The 18,515-nt window shown below is 35.2% G+C and overlaps 1 protein-coding gene across 2 annotated transcripts in view; it reads left to right on the top strand.

The window, feature by feature from the left end:
* Positions 1–314: 314 nt before the first annotated feature.
* The window catches only part of FGF7 (fibroblast growth factor 7), a 29,405-nt gene continuing 11,204 nt past the window's right edge, over positions 315–18,515 (top strand). Inside the window, exons 1-2 of one of the 2 annotated variants that reach the window (XM_010076244.1) lie at positions 315–523; positions 1,055–1,624. In XM_010076244.1, the coding sequence (XP_010074546.1) occupies positions 1,339–1,624 (286 nt within the window). In that variant the 5' untranslated portion in view covers positions 315–523; positions 1,055–1,338. Of the gene's footprint in view, positions 524–1,039; positions 1,625–18,515 lie in introns of both variants that reach the window. The other variant, XM_010076251.1, reaches the window with a different exon arrangement.

The raw sequence follows: 18,515 nt of genomic DNA, 5'->3' as shown, positions 1-18,515 counted from the left end.
AGATAAACATGTGAGTACAAAAGAGAAGGAGGAATTTTTGAAGGACAGAAAAATACTGACCTAAATCAAAGCACAGAAACATTAGCTAGCATGCGAAGCAGTTCTATGCACACACCATGGAATATATGTTTTTAGAAAGTAGATTCTTGGAGATTTAAAGTATAAACTATGTACATAGCTCCCTCTGATGACCATTGGACACGATACAATGCAAGTCTCCTTTTATTTTTGTTCCTGCACTCAACTGACAGCTGACTGGTTAAATTCTAATTGCTTCCAAGTGAGGTCAGCAAAGGTATTTATCGAAAAGGACTGAACAACAGGCTCAACACACACATGCACGCGCACGCATAAGCACATACACACCATCTCTCCAGCGTGTTGATTTATGGAAACAATTATAACTCTGGTGGAGTCTGTCTGAGCCGAGAAAGTTTGTAGCTACAGTAGAGTGTCTCATGTTGCAAAAAGCAGACAACAGAAATGGAATACTTGGGTGTCCAGCTCTTATCAACAGGAACAAGTAAGTCATCTGTCCTTTACAAGAACATTCAACTGTTTCTAATAGCTAATAACTTTTTTCTTCATTTGTATATGCTAGAGGCTAAAAAAGCATTAAAACTACTTCTACTAATAAACTGAAAAGGGTAGGAATAAAAATACGGGGCTAGGACTATGAGGTCTGTTTCAAAATTAGAAATAGAAAAAAAGTTATCTGATAGACTGTGCTAATACTGAATATATAGGTATGAAATAATCAGCAGAATTTTACCATGCATGAAAGTAGCTCAATTGAATCAATAAGGGATTTTTGGAAGGACTTAAAACTGAAGACAGAACTATGTTTATAACCAGCTTAAATGTCTGTTTATGTAAAAAGCTGCGTGAGAGATAGCTATTGTATATATATTTGCATCATTTTTAAATGTATGACATGCTAAGCTGATTTTTATGTATAGTACTTTTCAGTAGCATAATGTATCCTTGCACATTTGTAACAATTGAGTATAAAGACTTATACATGCACCTTTTCTCACAGATCTTTTACTTTCAGTGCAAGCAGCAAATTCAAGTAGTACAGACGGTCACGACAACAAAGGTTTTTATAACTTGTGCCTTTAAAGGATATTCTGACTGAGGAGATATTTAAGAAGCTCTTCTATTTCGCCATTAACTATTAAGGAATAACGATCAGAATTCTAGAAGAGGGAACAATCTCATTTAAATGAATCTGTAACTCATAAAGACAGAAGGCAGGTCGGTGACCTAAGAGCAACAGCCTACTTGAGATTTAATTTTCATTATGTTGTTCATGAACACCCAGAACACTGCACTATAATGCACAAATGGATACTGACATGGATCCTGCCAATTTTGCTCTACAGATCGTACTTTTACATTATCTTTCTAATGGGCACTATATCTTTAGCTTGCAATGACATGACTCCAGAGCAAATGGCTACAAATGTGAACTGTTCCAGCCCTGAGCGACATACCAGAAGCTATGATTATATGGAAGGGGGGGATGTAAGAGTGAGAAGACTTTTCTGTCGAACTCAGTGGTATATGAGGATTGACAAGCGAGGCAAAGTAAAAGGGACAAGAGAAGCAAACAACAACTACAGTAAGTAATATTTTTGCTTTTCCTATTTCTAAGTTTTTAGAAACGTACACATTGTTTCTTATTCCTTGATTTATAGTGATTCCAAAAAACTTTTGTATAGTGTACTGATCATTGTGTAAGACAAGTTTTCCAATTAATCCTGCAGGAGGACATTTGTTATTGATTTTGAAATGCGTCATTTTAAATACATTGTAGATCTGCTAATGTATTAGTTACAGCTGGTAACTATTAGCAAACAGAGAGTCTATTTTAACAAGTGAATTAAGGTTGTACGTATGAAAATGTATAACCACTAACTCTACTCATAAAACACTTATGAAACATTAAACCACATTTATATAGTCCACACATTACCTGAAAGTTTGGTGTGTTTGAGATAACAATTAAAACATATGCAATACTAGAAGGTTCAATGGAAAGAATTATGTAAACTCTCTTGCAAAATCTTTTAGATAGCTTGCCAAGCCAGGAACAAAACCTATTATAGTTTCTGCAGTTCATTATTACAATGATCATGATGCTGAAAAAAATATTCTCCCCCTTTTCTTCCAAAAACATGAGTCATCTGGAGAGAATGGACATATAATATTTTGCAAAGCTGTACCAAATACAATTTTTGAACTGGCAAAATAATTGTTGTACTAATCTGCATTTTTCACACAAATAACTATGTACCTTCCATTTAGACAGTTTTAATGGAGATTGTACATATTATTGTGCTTTTTATAAGAGCAGCAACAAAAGAAATCAATAAAACAAACTTCTAGAACTGTTAGTGTGATTCAGCTTTCAGCTGGAGTTGACTGCTTATTTTCTATAAGAACAGCACTTTTGCATGCTAAGTGTCTGGCTATTAGGCTCCATAATTTATTTATTTACTTTATGACTATGTTAAGTGCTTGGCAACTTGTGTGGTTAAAACTTCATTGACTAGTGTTACTGTTTCTTTCAAAATTTGTTTCCATATGTCTCATTTCTTCCTACACTATTACATAGTGAACAACCATATTCCTCTGAAAGACAACACATGGCCAGCAGCCAAACAAATTATTTGGTCCATATTCAAGAAGACTCCCATTGCGTTTCAGGACATTGCTACAATAGAGATCCATAGGGCTAGTTTCCAAGTGAAATGTTGCTCCATAAAAATCACTGGGAAAAACTGTTACTAACTGTTGAAATAGTTTCTTATAGATTTTTACAGATAAGTGAATATCTATTGTACCCAATTTTTTTTCTGCTATTATTTAAAAACACTTAAAAGAGATTATGACAGCAGGTAGAGCTGAATAATTATATAGATTTGCTTATTTCCATGCTGCTTAAGTAAAAGCTTTGTTCGTAATTTAGGATTATTTCAAACTCAAGTAAAGGTTCTGAATTCTCTGCAGGATCCCACGCTGCTGAAGCATATTAATGACACTCTGAAACACTCTATAGTGAAACCATCAGGGAATATCAGATCACCTTGTACTAAAGGCAATCCATTTTCTTGGAGTTTTCTGAACACTTTATGAATATTTAGTGATGTTAACTACTACAAATTACTGAAAGGCAACCTTGAGTTGTTAAACTCTTACATTTATATCATGGTGAAAAAAATTTTGACTTTTTTTCTGGTAAATGCAACAAGCCTCAGGAGAAAACACAATCAATACTTGAGTGGTTTATCTGGTAACTGATGTGTGCTATAATGAACTGCTCCACTAAATTTAACTAAAGTATGTGGGATGTCTCCCACCATCTTAAGTCTCTTGCTGTAATTTATCTTTTGAATACTAGGAAATAATATCCAAATGCTTTTTTCGGACAAGTAGAATAGGGACATACAGATAAAGAGGCCTGGAAAAATGTGAACACTGACAACTTGGATTTTCTGAGAAACTAAAAACATTAGTATTGTGAAAAACTTCGTCATACCCTCTATTCAACTGAATAGGTAAGAAGCCTTTCTGAAGACGTGTTTACAGCTCTATACTAAAATATCCATAAAGAAAATAATTGATATGAGGAGACAAAAAAAAAAAACAAAAAACAAAAAACAAAAAACAAAACAACAACCAACCCAAAAAAAACACAAACAAACAAAAAAAACCAAAAAACCCCCCAAAAAACCCCCACAACAAACCACAAAACCAAGACACCTCCACCTGGACTAATACACTTTCCCTAAGCAAAATTTTTAACATTAGAAGACTAAACATGTTATTTTTATTCAGGGTCTCTCAAGAGCATCATTTTAAAATCATACTTATTACAAAGGTTTATTAATCTGGGTGTTCAATTATTCTTGTTCCATGATTTCCAGTTCTGAAAGTCAGTAAAAGGTAAATCAGACCTGTCTCTCAGGATGGAATCCCAGAACAGTTGCAGTCAAATTAATCAATGGGCACAAAAAAAAAAGTGTTTCTCTGAGAAGTACCTTCTTATTTTATCCTAATTTTCCACTTATGTAATAAATGAAAGGAATCCTTTTACCTTTTGAATCACTAACATGTGTTACTATAATGAAAACGAGAAAACCCCCATATTTTTAACTATCATAACTTAGCTTCATAAAGGAAGCTGCATTGACAGTTTTACAGACAGTCAACTACTTGTTTTCAGCCCATAAATTCTGAAGCATGAATAATGTGAAGAACAATCTTCACATTGAGAAATGTCTGTAGAATGATAACTTCATCATAACTTTGGCAAGTGCCAAAACGCACAGAGCTTTTCTCATCAGCCGAGACTATAAATGTAAGAATACCAAGACATTGAGGAATTAGTGTCTTTGTATATCAAGCTTCTCTATTAAGCTACAGAATATAGGAAAGTAACAGCAAAAATAATGAAAGTGTTACAATTTTCTAAGTAACTCAAAAGCCACTGTAATAAATGTACGTGGACTGAAATTCCACAACAAAAATTAAATAGTGAACCAGATCCTCACTCACCAATTGTAATAAATCTGTATTTATCATTATTTCAAAACACATTACAAGTTAACTGCTTAGCCCAAGAAATACACGTGTACTGTTTCAGTGAAAGCGAATTGTTGAATCCTGTTTACAGCAGTGATGACCTTGTTAGGTACCCAAAGAATATTATTTTGTGCACATTTCAGAAAGCAGTAGAGCCTTCTGGTGGACACAAAGGTGATAACTCAAGAGTAAACTGAGCAAATCAGAGGACAGCGACCTCTGCTAAGCAGAGGGAATCACTTTGCACCTGACAGCTTTGCTTTCTTTATGAAAACTAAAACGTAGAGTGAGAACTGAGAGTCACATACTGAAAAACTAAAGCAAGAATTAGGAAGCAGCCAAGAGATTAGGTCACCCAGAAACATCTGTCATTACCCGTAAAATTTTTTCTCATTGACAATCACTTATTATACCTTGTCCAAACCTAAACTGTGTGCTTTTTATTAAAAAATAAATTTTGTATCTTGTTCATACAAAATAATCTAAGTGGGCACACAAAACAGACTTTTTGATTTCACGATTGTAAAAAGTGAGAGTAACTGAACAAATCTTGGAGATAATATGATAATTTGTTAATTCTTTTTCCTTCATAGGCAATAAATCTCTCCTTACTGCTTACTTCTTTCATTTCAGTTTGTGTTTATTAATTTTGCCATATTTTATTTGATCTAGTTCAGAAAAAAAGGCAGCAAAAATCAGAGTTTATTTTGGCTCTATCCAAGAGGATTTACAACTATGACTGGATGATGCTTTAGGACTTTCCACGCTCTGTTGCCTTTGGAATCTCATTTTAAAGACTTCAAAGGGGCTCTTAGTTACTAGAAAAGCCTTCCCGGAACCTGGATCCTAAGATGTCTGATCCTATCATATTCCATGTGTGCTCTAAACCCAGAGAGTACCTATTTCCTCTTACTTTCAGTGGACAAAGCCAACAACAAAAAAAAAAAAAAAAAAACCAAAAAAAAAAAGAAAAAACAAGATAGTTGAGTGAGATCTTGGCACAAAACAGCTGAAATCTTGATTAAAATTTTTATCTTGGAAAAAAGATACTTCTATTTTGATCAAAATCCAACAAGTCATAGTTTCCAGCTATACTGAATGAACTCTAACTCAGTTTCGTTCAAACCTAAACCCTAACTGATGACAAAATACACTTCATACACACCTTAGTGGTTAAATACTCAAACTTGCTTAGAAATCAAAATTATTTCCAATAGCATTTTATATATTCTTCCTAGGGTAAAACAAATGGTGGACTATGTATGCTGTGCCACTATGTATATTTTATTTCTCTTGATTAAATACATACTATGTGAAGGAGCAAGAAGATTCAGTATCTAAGAAATCAGATAGCTCAAGGCAGGTATGGATGTACCAGCTTCAGTTAAGGGTTATGTGTGTTCCAACCAAACAGAAAGTCTATCTTTGCAACTGCATTCTTAATTTTTCAAGAGATTGTTGGTTCAACCAACACACTGGTGTCAGAAGACAAACCTTCACCTAATGTGAGGGTGCTTTTGCTTCACATTAGTACTGTGCTAACCTTTTCAATTATAACAGAAAGACTTAATTGAAATGTCAATATATGTGTAGCCTCTCAAAACTTAGCCTGCAGTGCTAAGGATGACTTTCACTCCTAGAGTGATTAATCAGATCTAGATATAACAGATTTCCCTGCTCCCTCTCTAGCTCTTTGTCTAGCACTGGTGGTAGATACCATCCCTCAAGTCTCAACCAGCAGAAGAGACTCTATGCATATACCTTAGCCTATACCTTATCACAAATCCCAGCTTCTCACCGTCAACTGCTGATGAAGATGGGTTTTAGCAAAGATGCAGATAATAGAAGCAGCTGAGTTATGCCTCTCTTACAGCTTCTATTGACTTTTTCAATAAGAGTACCCTTTGGGGGAAGTGAGGAGAAGAAAGGAGGGAGTAAAGTCTTGAACCATTGCAGCAAGATTCTTCAGATCTCACATATCAATGTCCAGATCAACTGACGCAGTATGACAGAGGTGCCACAAAGCACAATTAAAACTGTTCATCACTTCTGAATTTCCGTCCTGAATCTTCGTCACCTTGTCTATTCTGGGGTATTTACCAGCTGAAAAATATCTGTCAATTCAGAACAGTAGCAGTTTACACTCACTTTCTCCTCACTCTGAACACAAAGTGATTGCATAAGCTCTGTGAGGGGAGAACCAAACCTCTGGGCGCAGGCACAGGCAGCAGCTTCACATGCTAACGTGCACCATCAGGGCTGGTCTGCCTACGTGCTGCTTCAAAACTGGGGTAGGAGCTAAAAATCAGTATGAGGAGTGAAAGACATCTAAGCTAAATCCATACACATTGTGCTTCAACTGAATCATTTGACCTTGATACACCTTTTTAATTCAGCTGTGACTTGGCTGTTTTTCCTGAATCTCTCAGTATTAAGATTTATCAGAAATGAGGAAAGTTATATGTTTATGGAACCATCAATCAAGTCTAGCAGCCAACTGCTAAACCAGTGACAGGACAGATTTTAAAATAAATTGCAGCCTCTCCTCCCCCACAGCTTTTTCCCCCCATTGTTTACTATTTCTGAATGTACAAAAAATTCAGTATAGTATCATTATGCATGTTCTTGCTCTATCCTGAAGAAAATGTGCTGAGTGGTCTTGACCTGAGACTCAAGAGACTTGAAGCTAATCCAAACTTTTAAGCAATTTTCTTACAGACTTTGGAAAAATTCTTCAAACTCTCTGTGCCTCTATGAGAAAGACTTATTCACCTCTGTGTAAAGAGCTTTAAAAATTATTAGTGAAAAAACTTCCAAACCTACAAAAGAATTGTGTGCTAATGTTATGATATTAAACACTTTTATTATAGAATATTAACTGACTAATAGCATATTAACTAAAATATCTGAAGTGACCAGCTAGACGGAAAAACACAGAGCTCAGATGAATCTTAAGGAAGTGATTTTCCATACAGGCAAATAGAATTTGGTAGAAAATTTGATTCCTTATACAGTCAGTCTTGCAAAACAAAACCTAAATCCAGATACCTCCCTTCACAGCTTCCAGCTTTCTGTATTGTTTGAGTATCTGAGCATGATTTTTTTTTTTTTTAGATTTCTAGGATCCTGAAGTACAGAACAAACCTGGTTTTCCCCTTCATCTTCCTTAAAACTCGGGAAGACCAAGACATCCTAAAGCACATAATTACACTGTTCCACATTACAAGATGTATCAACTAGTAACATATTTTGGAGCACTTTCCTCATCAAAACAGAATAAGTTTAGGCAAATGAAGGCTGTTACTCTTCTTGGGTGGCACACTGCTTTCATTGCATAATTGACTGTCTATGACTATATTTGGCAACTGTATTTCAATTGTCTTTTTTGACCTTTAACTTTATTTTTAATTTTTAATTCTGGATGTGAGCTGACGGAAAGGTCAAGTTAGCCTTCTGGTGTATGTAATTTAGAAACATTATTAAGAAAAAGTTAACAGTGAAAATTCCTATGGCAATAACATAATAGAGGTTAACAATCATAGCACTGAATTGAGACACTTTAAAACTTTCATAATACATGACATCATTTATACAAATGGAAAAAATTCTTTGTAACAATTGGTGCTGAAAAGTTGGAAGTGGATATTCACAGATGTGGCCCACAACTTCATGAAAACACACCAAAAAAGCAATAAAAATACCAATGCAATCAATACACTCTCTTGACTATTATTTAGCTTTTGGAACAAAGAACAAAATGAGGATTAAATTGTAATGGGATTTTTCTTTACAGTATTCACACACTGGCTATGAAACGATTCTAGTACCTACACAGTTTATCAACAGAAGACTACACCATTCTAAAAAGGCTGAGTCAGATCAGCCAGGTAAATCCCAGTTAGCATCAGCAGAGCTATGTCAATTTATTCCAGCTGAGCATTTGCTTTCTTAAAGTTATAGGGGGAAACTGACAATTCAGAAACAGGATGAAATGATTAAAACTTCTAGATATTCTCTTAAACACACTGAAATTTTCCTTCAGTATGCAAGCTTTCAAAATCAAGCACAGTCAGAAAATTGATAAATCGATGCAAACCTATAAACAAAAACACAGAAAACATGACCATTTCGTAGCATTTATAAGCACAATAACTTCAACAGGAAGTAACAAACACCACTCACCTCCATCACTTCAATTAAAACATTTTTTTAATACCTCCATTATCTGTGTGGGGTTTTTTTGAGTTTCCTGCCGTTAGTACTTCAACCTTTAATAGCATGTGTGCCTTACCTTACTTCCATGTTGGGTCAGCTGTCTTGCTTTCTTTTAAACATCTTAATAGACACCGGGAGGTGCTATAGACAATAAAAAGAAGCTGATCAGATCTGTCCTTGGCCATTTTGATACCTCAGAATTTTGATATCTAACTAGAAGGGAATGTATTTCAAAACTGAAAAAAAACTACCTGCTAACAAGAAGCATATTTTCATTAAGAAACCATGCTAATTGTATAAATTTTTATTATGACCTTTAAATGTCAAGTGGGATTTGATATGACAATCAGAAGTAAGTTTATAGCAAAAAAAAGAAAATTAAATAGAGAACTTCATGATTGTTAAAGACAGAAATTGTTATAGATGAACATACACATTACCTAGAGCTGAAGATAATAGGGGAAAAAATTATAGTCAACATCAAATACGGAAAAGGTTTCATGTGAATCTGTGCTGAAGTCCCACAGCTCCTCAGGTGAACTGGTGCCACAGTCCTGTGGGCTGTTTGTATGCACAGCTGTAAGCAGTGTAGAGGCAAAGGCGAAGTTTGAGATGCTTGTCAGGTGTGTGAAAATGCTCACTAGGAGAGCTTTCTGGCTTCTTGCATAACACATGCAAAACATTGCATTACAATGACAGATTTGCCCTTTAAGTGGTCTGCATAAACTCTAAAGGTGGCAATGTTCATGTTCTCTAGCTAGCCACTAAGCAGACGGATTTGGGATAAAATGTGGATCTAGCTAAGTCAAGCAAAAGGCAGCACAGAGTGGGGAATGAACTGTTTCTATCCAGTGCTCAGGTAGCTTCTGTAGCAAAGACCTTGTGAAAACAAGAGCTGTACTCCCCAACAGAAACTCTGAAGTAAAATAGAAAGGATAACTAAATCCTAGAGAGCGCAGCCAGTGCTAGAACAAGTGGAAAATGCAACTTTCACCACCAAAAGCAACTTCAGTTCCACCATGTTAATTTATTTTCTTTGGAATAGCCTGTGTAGCTTAGGGACTGCACACAATGTGCAAGATGATCCAGAGAAATCCAAGCAGTTCTTGAGTGTTTATTAGTGAGATTTTACAAGGATTTAGGGAACTAGCTATGTAAATCCAGCATGTAGTGACTCAAATAACGAGACTTGCTTGTTAGGGACACCTTGCAACAAGAGACAGATTTACACTGTAGGAAAGGCCAGTACGAGATCTTCCTCAGCAGTGGTCCTTTATGTTTGTTTACATGAGGAAACTGCACCTGAGAAGCTTTTAAGTCATCATGGCCATATCAATTTCCAATGCTAGAGCAAAAAATTATAATACTACCTTTACATAAGGACAGGGACAAATACCTGTGCCCAGAGTGAGATTCATCTCCGTTGAATTCCCCACCCAGTACTGTTGTATTAGCTTAGCACCATCTCACCAATACCATGCTGTAACAGTATGAAAATAAATCTCTGCCGTGTACCAAGCACACCTCTGACAATGTATGAACTGCAAGCATGACAAATACTCAGACGGTACTCTGCCTACGAATGTTGTTACTAATAAAAACCTAAATTGGATACAACTTCAAAAGGCTATTTTCAAACTAACTGGTGACAAAAGCCATTCTTCCAACTAAAGTAAGCTCCATTCTTCTAACTGAACCTTCTACATTTTTTACTGAGCATGGAGATCCTAGTTAATTTTTCCAACACAGACTGAAAACCAAAACCAAATAAAAACGTACATAATTTCCAGGGCAAGCAATTTCTTCTTTAGAGCACTCTAAAACACTGCATACAACTCAGAAAAAAAGAAAGAAACTTTTTTATAGATTATGTCCAAATTATGATTCTAAAACAACCATTCATGCACCCAGGAAACAAATACTACAGCCTACCTCATCAGGTAAGACACACCATAAGAAACATGAAGAAAAACCACAGTGGGAAACACATGAAAAGCCTTTTCCCTGCACGGAACCCTCCTTTCTAGCTGCTGGCCAGATACAAGGGGCTGGCTGATACCCTCCTTCCTCCCACTTACTAATTTAATCAGCTACACAGGTGTTTTGAGCCTCTTGCTCTCTTTTACATCTATAGTACTGGTACTATGTTTTGGAGTGCTGAGCATTTTGTCTGAACATCTGTTTCAGCAGTCAGGAAGGAAGTTTTCTTAGTGAGGCTGTAAAAAACAAACAGTCTGGCATGTTTTCCTGCCTTACTAACAATGTAACAACCATATATTTGGTGAGCTGGTATTAGAGTTTGTAGTTAGTATTTATTAGTTCAAAGGAAACCAAATGTTACATTAATTTTGAGCGTAGCCTTAGGAGAGTTTGCTCAAGTTATAAAATAAATGGCAAGAGTTCTAGGCCACTTACACTTGTCCCTTTAAATGCCTCTTTGGTTGAGCAAAGAAAAATAATACAGCTACTAATAAAACCAAATTATTATACACCAATTTCAATCACAGTGTCCAAATCAGCAAACTGGTGCTCAGGCTACTTGATTATAAATACCAAACTAAAATTACTTAATATGCCTTCATTTCTAACTGCATTTTAGTGTGACTTGGGAAATTCAGTCTATACTACTGAACATAACTCTCAAGCAACAAAATCAAAGGAAAAAAAAAAGATTACCACATCTTTCTAGGAAACTATTACCACATCTCTCAAGGAAATCATGCTCTGCTAATTTTTTTAGCTAAGTGTTTTGAATTTGAATTCATCTATTTTAATCATATTGTTCTAGGACACGTTCTGAATGATTTAATGAGAATTTTTGAAATGGCACTTTCATCCAGAAAGAACACTGGAAGGAAAACTGGTCTATACCAAAATAATAAAACTAGCATTAGACCAAATGAGACTTTTTGTCTTGTTGCAGGATTGTTCAGGTGATTCATAATATATGAGGCATAAACCCCCAAATTTAATAAGGTGGTGAACTGCCTAGCTCTGATCCAACCAGGTTATTTAAGAGAATGTGATGAGTTCCCATGGCTACATCATTTAGGCAGAAAATTATCTAGTGATAGAAGATAATATTTATAATAACTATTGTGAGAAATTATTGGAGAAATTATTCAGAACTGTTTAACATTCCAAATGTAATAAATATTTGTCTTTGTCAAAATAAGACTAAATACTAGTCCCACTTTTTCTTCTTACATAACAAAATATTTCATGACCATGAGTAGGTATTCTATATATTGTCCTTTTCAGATAGGATCTGCAGACATCCCAAAGACAATTTTCTAAAAGTGGTGACAAGTACTCAAGGGACACTTCAAGTGACATTTCAAAAAGCAATACCTAAGCCTAACCCCCATAGCATACATATGGTACTTACATTTCTAGATCACTTCAGGTGATATTTTCAAAAATGTGTTATGTAACTGTGTGAGACAAGATAAATAAGAGAATCCATATTTCCTGACTTTCTCCTAATCACTTGCAAGTGATAAGATAGACAATTTTTTTTCCTGCTAGGGCTAAATTAAAATGTATGACTGCCACTACAAAAATCTTTTTTCCTTTCTCCCTCTTCACATTAGCTGCTCATTTCTTCCTGTTTGTGATACCATTTTGTTTGGGGTACCCTTATCTATATATGAGAATATTTGACAAACGTTAGTTTTGTATAAATTGCCCATGAAAGTAATCATGCTTATTTCCCCAAATAACTAACTACGTGAATTCCAAAACTAGAATATCCTAACCCCACTGTAGGTGATGCAGGAAAATGCAGGATATTTCTGCCTTATACAGCACTGCAAATATTGAAGATTTTGCATCACGACTTATGATACTGTCTTCTTGTTCATACTTCAACAATGCAGTTATGGGTACTTTTGGTTGAACTCAGCTTAGCGAAGTAGAATTGCTAGTTATAGCTCCTGTTTCATGAGTTTACTCTTTTCCACATCCATTACAGTGTGATAGTTTCTTTCTTTGTTTTCCTCTTAACAGCTATCTGGCAGCTGCATCCCAAAGTAGCCTCTGTTAGGGGATCCCTAAAGAGTTATATATACATTAGCTATTGTAATCACATGTGCTGCAATTTACCTCACAGGTGGTATTGTACAAAAACGTCTGATTTGAGCCCTGTCAGCCTGTGCCATATTTATTTCATTAACATATATGAAAAAAGTACTTCCTTCTCTGTGTGCATGGCATGTGATTGAAATACATTCTCAACAATGCGGAGATGTAATCAATGTGTGAAAGTAACCATTGAGAAGTACCTCATTAGCTCTTTTCAACATACAGTAAAATACGGCTCTTCTATTCATATTGACTTACTGATGAACTATAGAGAACTATCATTAATAATCTAAATAGCTGCTGTTGAAAGTAAAAAATATTGCACAGCTGTGGAGGAGTTAAGTTACTGACTAGTGGAAAAGCTATCTCACCCTGTGATTCATTAGGAAAAGTTTGCTCAAGAGTTGAAAGACCCATATTAGGAAAGAGACAAATACACGCCGTTTGTAAAAGCCTGGCTCTACTGAAATCAGCACGAGTTTTGTTACTGATGCCTATCGAAGGCTTGACAACTTAATTTAAATATATGCCAAATCATAACTTGCTTCGGCAAATCCATGTGCTTTTTTACTTTAAGATATGGTTTCATAACATTGGTAATACAGACTGGGCATAAAGAAAAATGAAATTCCTGTTCCACTATTAATCTCTTCCTGACTTTTAAGTCAGAATGACTTATCTGTATCTTACCAACATGTGTCCAGGAGTAACGTTGCTATCTCTACTTATTTTACCCAAGATACAGGCTTAACAGTGCAATACACCAGAATATACCCAATTTAGGATATTCAAGTTGAAAAATAGTTAGCTATTACTTTTCGAATACATGTGCAAATTTGTATTTCTGTAGAAAAGATAAAAATGGAAGTTTATTCTAACTTTTTTGGAGCTATATTAAAACCACAGACCCATTTTTCTGTACTGAGTAGAAACTGATTGCATTATTTATACTGGATAGATATTAAATAGCAGAAATAGAATCTATTTTTGTAATTTTTTTTCTACAATATAACATTTGCATTCACATATGAATCAAGAATACGTTGATAGTCATGCAGGAATTAAAGTAGCACAGAAAGACCAAGAACAGCAGAAGCACTTCATTTCATTGTGTGTGGCAAAGATCACCTCAGTCAACTGTGGTACTTTCTCTCTAGCTCCTTGCTGCAATACAGCTGAAGTCACAAATATTTTATGCAAAGAAAGAAAAGGTTTCTTCACCACTTTAAGTGCTTGGAATAGCCATAATTGTTTCAGTCAGAGCAAAAAGCATAGCAAATTCTTCACCAAGAACAAGTTTTTTGTATATATTTTAGAAAATACCGCTACGGGTAGAGCTAGCTCTGTGCTGTTGTAACTTCCATGGTCTTCAAGGCAGTTCTATTTCCTGCTGACTTCAATGTAACACAGTAACTTTTTTATGTTACAAACACCGGGAGAGAACAGTACCATAAGGAGTAGAAATTATCATAAATACAATGCAGAATCAAAAAAAGGCCAGCAAACGGAGTCTGCCAATCACAAAATTATACAAGCTTTATGCAAATCCTCCACTAAATAAAAATGTTAGAGCTGCAAACCCTTTATCTGCACATACAGCTTCTGCTACCCAGCCCACAGTCTAATACTAAAAACTCACTAACCTTTATCTGAGTGCTCTAGCTCTATGAACCTATGGAAGGAATCTCTGCCATGTTACTCTGCTTCCTTGCAGAGAATATGTTACTCTTCCCTGCTTGAATAAGGTCCTTGTTTAAGCCCATTAGCTGAAACGAATGTTTGAAACATCTACAAATCATAGACCAGCTGTTTTCCAGATTTTAAAGGGGTCCATATATTCTGCTACAGACTGCTTATGTGTACTTCTGTGGAGCTCATCAGAACTTCATGACACCAACACATATAAAAGCAAAATAAGAATTATGCAAATTGTAGCAGAGAAATTGAGAAGTGAAGCATTCCCAAAGGCCCTTTTCTGAAGCTGTTATCAAATGCTTGAGTGGTATGAAATCTTCCATTTGTCTCAAGATGAAGACAAAAGTATGTCTTTATGCTCACGCCAGTGCACTGCGCTGTAGTCTATCAAACAGGTTGTTCAATTATTGTCTGCGATGGAAATTTGGAATGCTTCCAATATTATAATGTGGCTGCCAGGATGGATCTGAATTTAAGATATGAAATCCTTTAACAGACTGGTCACAGATAACTTTATTATAAACAGTCACCATGTGGTGATACAGTAGTACCTGTGTGCTCTGAGAGCTAAGAAAACTACCTCCTGCAGTTCACAGGCACAGGAGAGCTCACATCCTCCTTATGCAGTTGAGGGCCACAAGAAATATTCCATAGTGGCTAAAGAAAGTGAAGCTGTTTCTATCACATTTTAAATAGTTTCCTCTGGTTAACTGAGAGATTATTTTTACAGCAAACTGATTTTACTAACATTTTTTAAAATTTAATTTAATTGTTTTAGGGCAATTTCTGTCAAAATGTTCAAATAATATTTTTAAGAGAGTTGATCTTCCAAGTAATTAAGGGATAGATTTTTAAGAATGTTTCAGTAGCTAAAGGTGGAGTTAAGCAGCATTAGACATACATGAAAATCATCCTTTTAAACTAGTCTGTATGTGGGGTTATTGGTGATAACGCAAAGGAACAGTGGATAACAACCCAAGGCAGCTTTCTAACTTCATAGTTTACATTTTATATGTCCCCTTTATGTATCTTTAGCTGACACAAACAATGTTAATTTAATAGAAATAAACATAATTGCACTGATTCACACATGGGCATATAAAAATTTGAACAAAAGCAATGGGAAACTGGGTTGTGTACAAACCAATAACACATAATAATGTGTTAAAGTTAATAAAAAATAAACTTTTAGTATAATTTGGATAATCCTATGCTCTGTTAAATCTTCAGTACTGTTATCTTTATTCCATGACTTTTTACATTTTAGCTATGACTGATAACTTCTCTTCAGAAAATAATACTCTATCAGAATCCACTGGAATGTGTGCAGCCCTTAGTTCTAGAGTCCTTTTTTCTACTTTTAGGGTGCAAGTAACTTTCAGTAAAAAGCTAAAACACTGTTTCTATGTAATGAGAAAAGCAAAGCATTAGAAAATATTTATTTGCAATAGTTTTCTCACTGACTTCCAGTTTTTATGCACAGGGGAAAAACTAAGCGTGTGCACGAATATTTGTATCATCAGACTCAAAGTCACCTGATTTCCTCTACATCCTAGCATTTGAAGTCAAAACTGAACTCCCTGCCCTGATTTTCAAACTGGATAATTCAGCTGAATTTAAAAAGGGAGATGAAAAATTGCACAAATAAATACAAAATAAAAGATAAATTTGGCTACAGCTCCCATAGTATATTTGCTCTGGTAATAGCAGTTGGTCCTGAATCAGAGGAACAATTTTCTCCACTGCTGCTGCTGCTTTCCTCAGTTTTGATATGGAATTGTAAAGCTAGAAGAGAACCAAAGATAACTAGATGACAGTAGCACATTTATAAATACCTGATCACGTAAAAAAAGAGAGAGGTTTCAAAGTGCTGCCTGCGTGTAACAGCAAATATCCTACTGATTTCCCTAAAGTCAGGCTTCATCTTAGACAAAATTTTTAGACTGGTAAAACCAGTGTGTAACTAGAAGTAAATTAATGATATTTTGACAAATGTCAAAAGTAGATTAATGACAATAATGAAAAAATTAAGACAAGGAATTATTAAAATATTTGGAAAAAAAAAAAGATTCTTGGATAATTGACACACATTTTGAGCCATATACTGAGCAAGCCAGGAGAAACATCACATACAAAAATCCTAACTTATGTATCAGAATTGGATTGGATGATGATTAGATTGTTTTTTATTTTGAGGGTTTTAAAATTTTCTCCTTCTATTAGTTTATATTTCAGTGTTTGGTCTAATATAGATTTTGAAAGTTCAACTAAATCTAAATTATTTCTCGGCAGCAAACCAGAACAATTTGAGAGACTGTATCATAAATATATGTCCAGTAGTGTTTTGAAGGCAGAAAGAGTGAGCCAGATGGTTTCTATCAATTCCCACTCTCTGGTGCAGCAAGGGGTTAGTATGATTTCCTTAGCAGCTTCTTGCATTTTGTACCTTGAAAGGAATTACGTACTGCCTGTTCGTGTGCTTGTAGATGCTGTAATTGATATATTTAGGTGTCTAGCTTCAAACTCTTCCTCCACCAACTAGCAGATCTGATTTGGAAATCGAACTAAAACCTATTCAGTTGGGTAGTGCTTGCCCTACATTTTACGTAACTACTGAGAGTGGGAAAAGATGCCTATCTCTTGAAGTGGGGATTGCAGTGTTTAGGAATGAAATGCTCTCTTAACTGTATGAAAAAAATTTTACTCTCCAAAATTTCAAACCATTTAAAACAATTTTCTCCTATGCCAGAGGCCCCTAAGTATACATTCAAGCTCTGGAATACTGCAGACACCTTCTTTCTTATGCGTCCACTTCCTGAATTTTAATTAATTTTAAATATTTCTGTTATTAGCTACATCTGGGAACATTTTCACTATTGAAAATGCATTTTATTTTATATTTAAACTGATAATACAGTTTTCAGCACTGAGGAGATCATTATGATCATTCTATGAGCATTTGGTAATAGTTTTTAGTAATGTTTGTCAACAATGTATAATTCTAAATTATTCTGAAGAAGAGGAAGGCAGTTCTTAGATTCAGTTTGTCCCCAGAATATGGCTCTGCTGTTCCTTCTGTCAAGCCTGTTTCAGGGATCAGAAAAGCTGCCACAGCAATGACTGGAGACAGTACAATATGCAGAACAAAAAAGCTAGACCTTGAGGGTGAGGCAATACTTCATATAAAAAAGAACAGGTTCTGTCTTAGATGTATTTTTGCCCCCTTTTAAGTGAGCAAGTCCAGCACAGAGTGCCATGTTGTATCTATGCCACCTTGCAACTGCCTGCATCCAGTTTATACAGGTGATAAGCCATGCTAGCATGTGAAATGCACTTGGAATTGAAGTTCTTCAGAACACAATTCAGATAATGAATCATTCAATTTCTTATACACAGAGAATGTATGTCAATGTGCATTCCTGTTTTCCTTAGAAAAACAGAAGAAAAAGTCTTCCATAGAAATGACATGAATAATTTTATGTCAACTATGATCACTAATTCTACCCAGGCAAGCGGGAAGGAAATTTAATAAGTAACGATGCTGGGGCAAGACACCAAAATACCAGCTCTTTACTAGATGAAAACACAAAATAGCATTGTAACAAATATCAAAGAAAAGATTAATATATTTAAAGACTTTTGCGTTACAGAAGAATTTGGATGGATGAGAGGCTCTGGTCCTATGTGGAATTTTTCAAGTTTCAGATAATCAAAATAGCTGTAGGCACTGAAACTCAGAGTTTGGGAAGCTTTGCACCACTAAATGGATGTATCTTATTTTGCTGTGAAAAGATTAATTAGCAGCATTTCACATTTGCTTTTGCTATTTTGAGGCTAGATTCTAAAAGTCTGCAAAGGTTAAAAAGATCATTTATTCTAGTGAAACTGGCACAAAAGATTTAAATACTAGAAATATCCTTCATCTGAGCTGT

The sequence above is a fragment of the Pterocles gutturalis genome, unplaced genomic scaffold, assembly GCF_000699245.1.
Source record: "Pterocles gutturalis isolate BGI_N339 unplaced genomic scaffold, ASM69924v1 scaffold44776, whole genome shotgun sequence".
In the NCBI taxonomy this organism is placed as follows: Eukaryota; Metazoa; Chordata; class Aves; order Pterocliformes; family Pteroclidae; genus Pterocles; species Pterocles gutturalis.
This window is presented reverse-complemented; position numbering and strand designations above follow the sequence as displayed.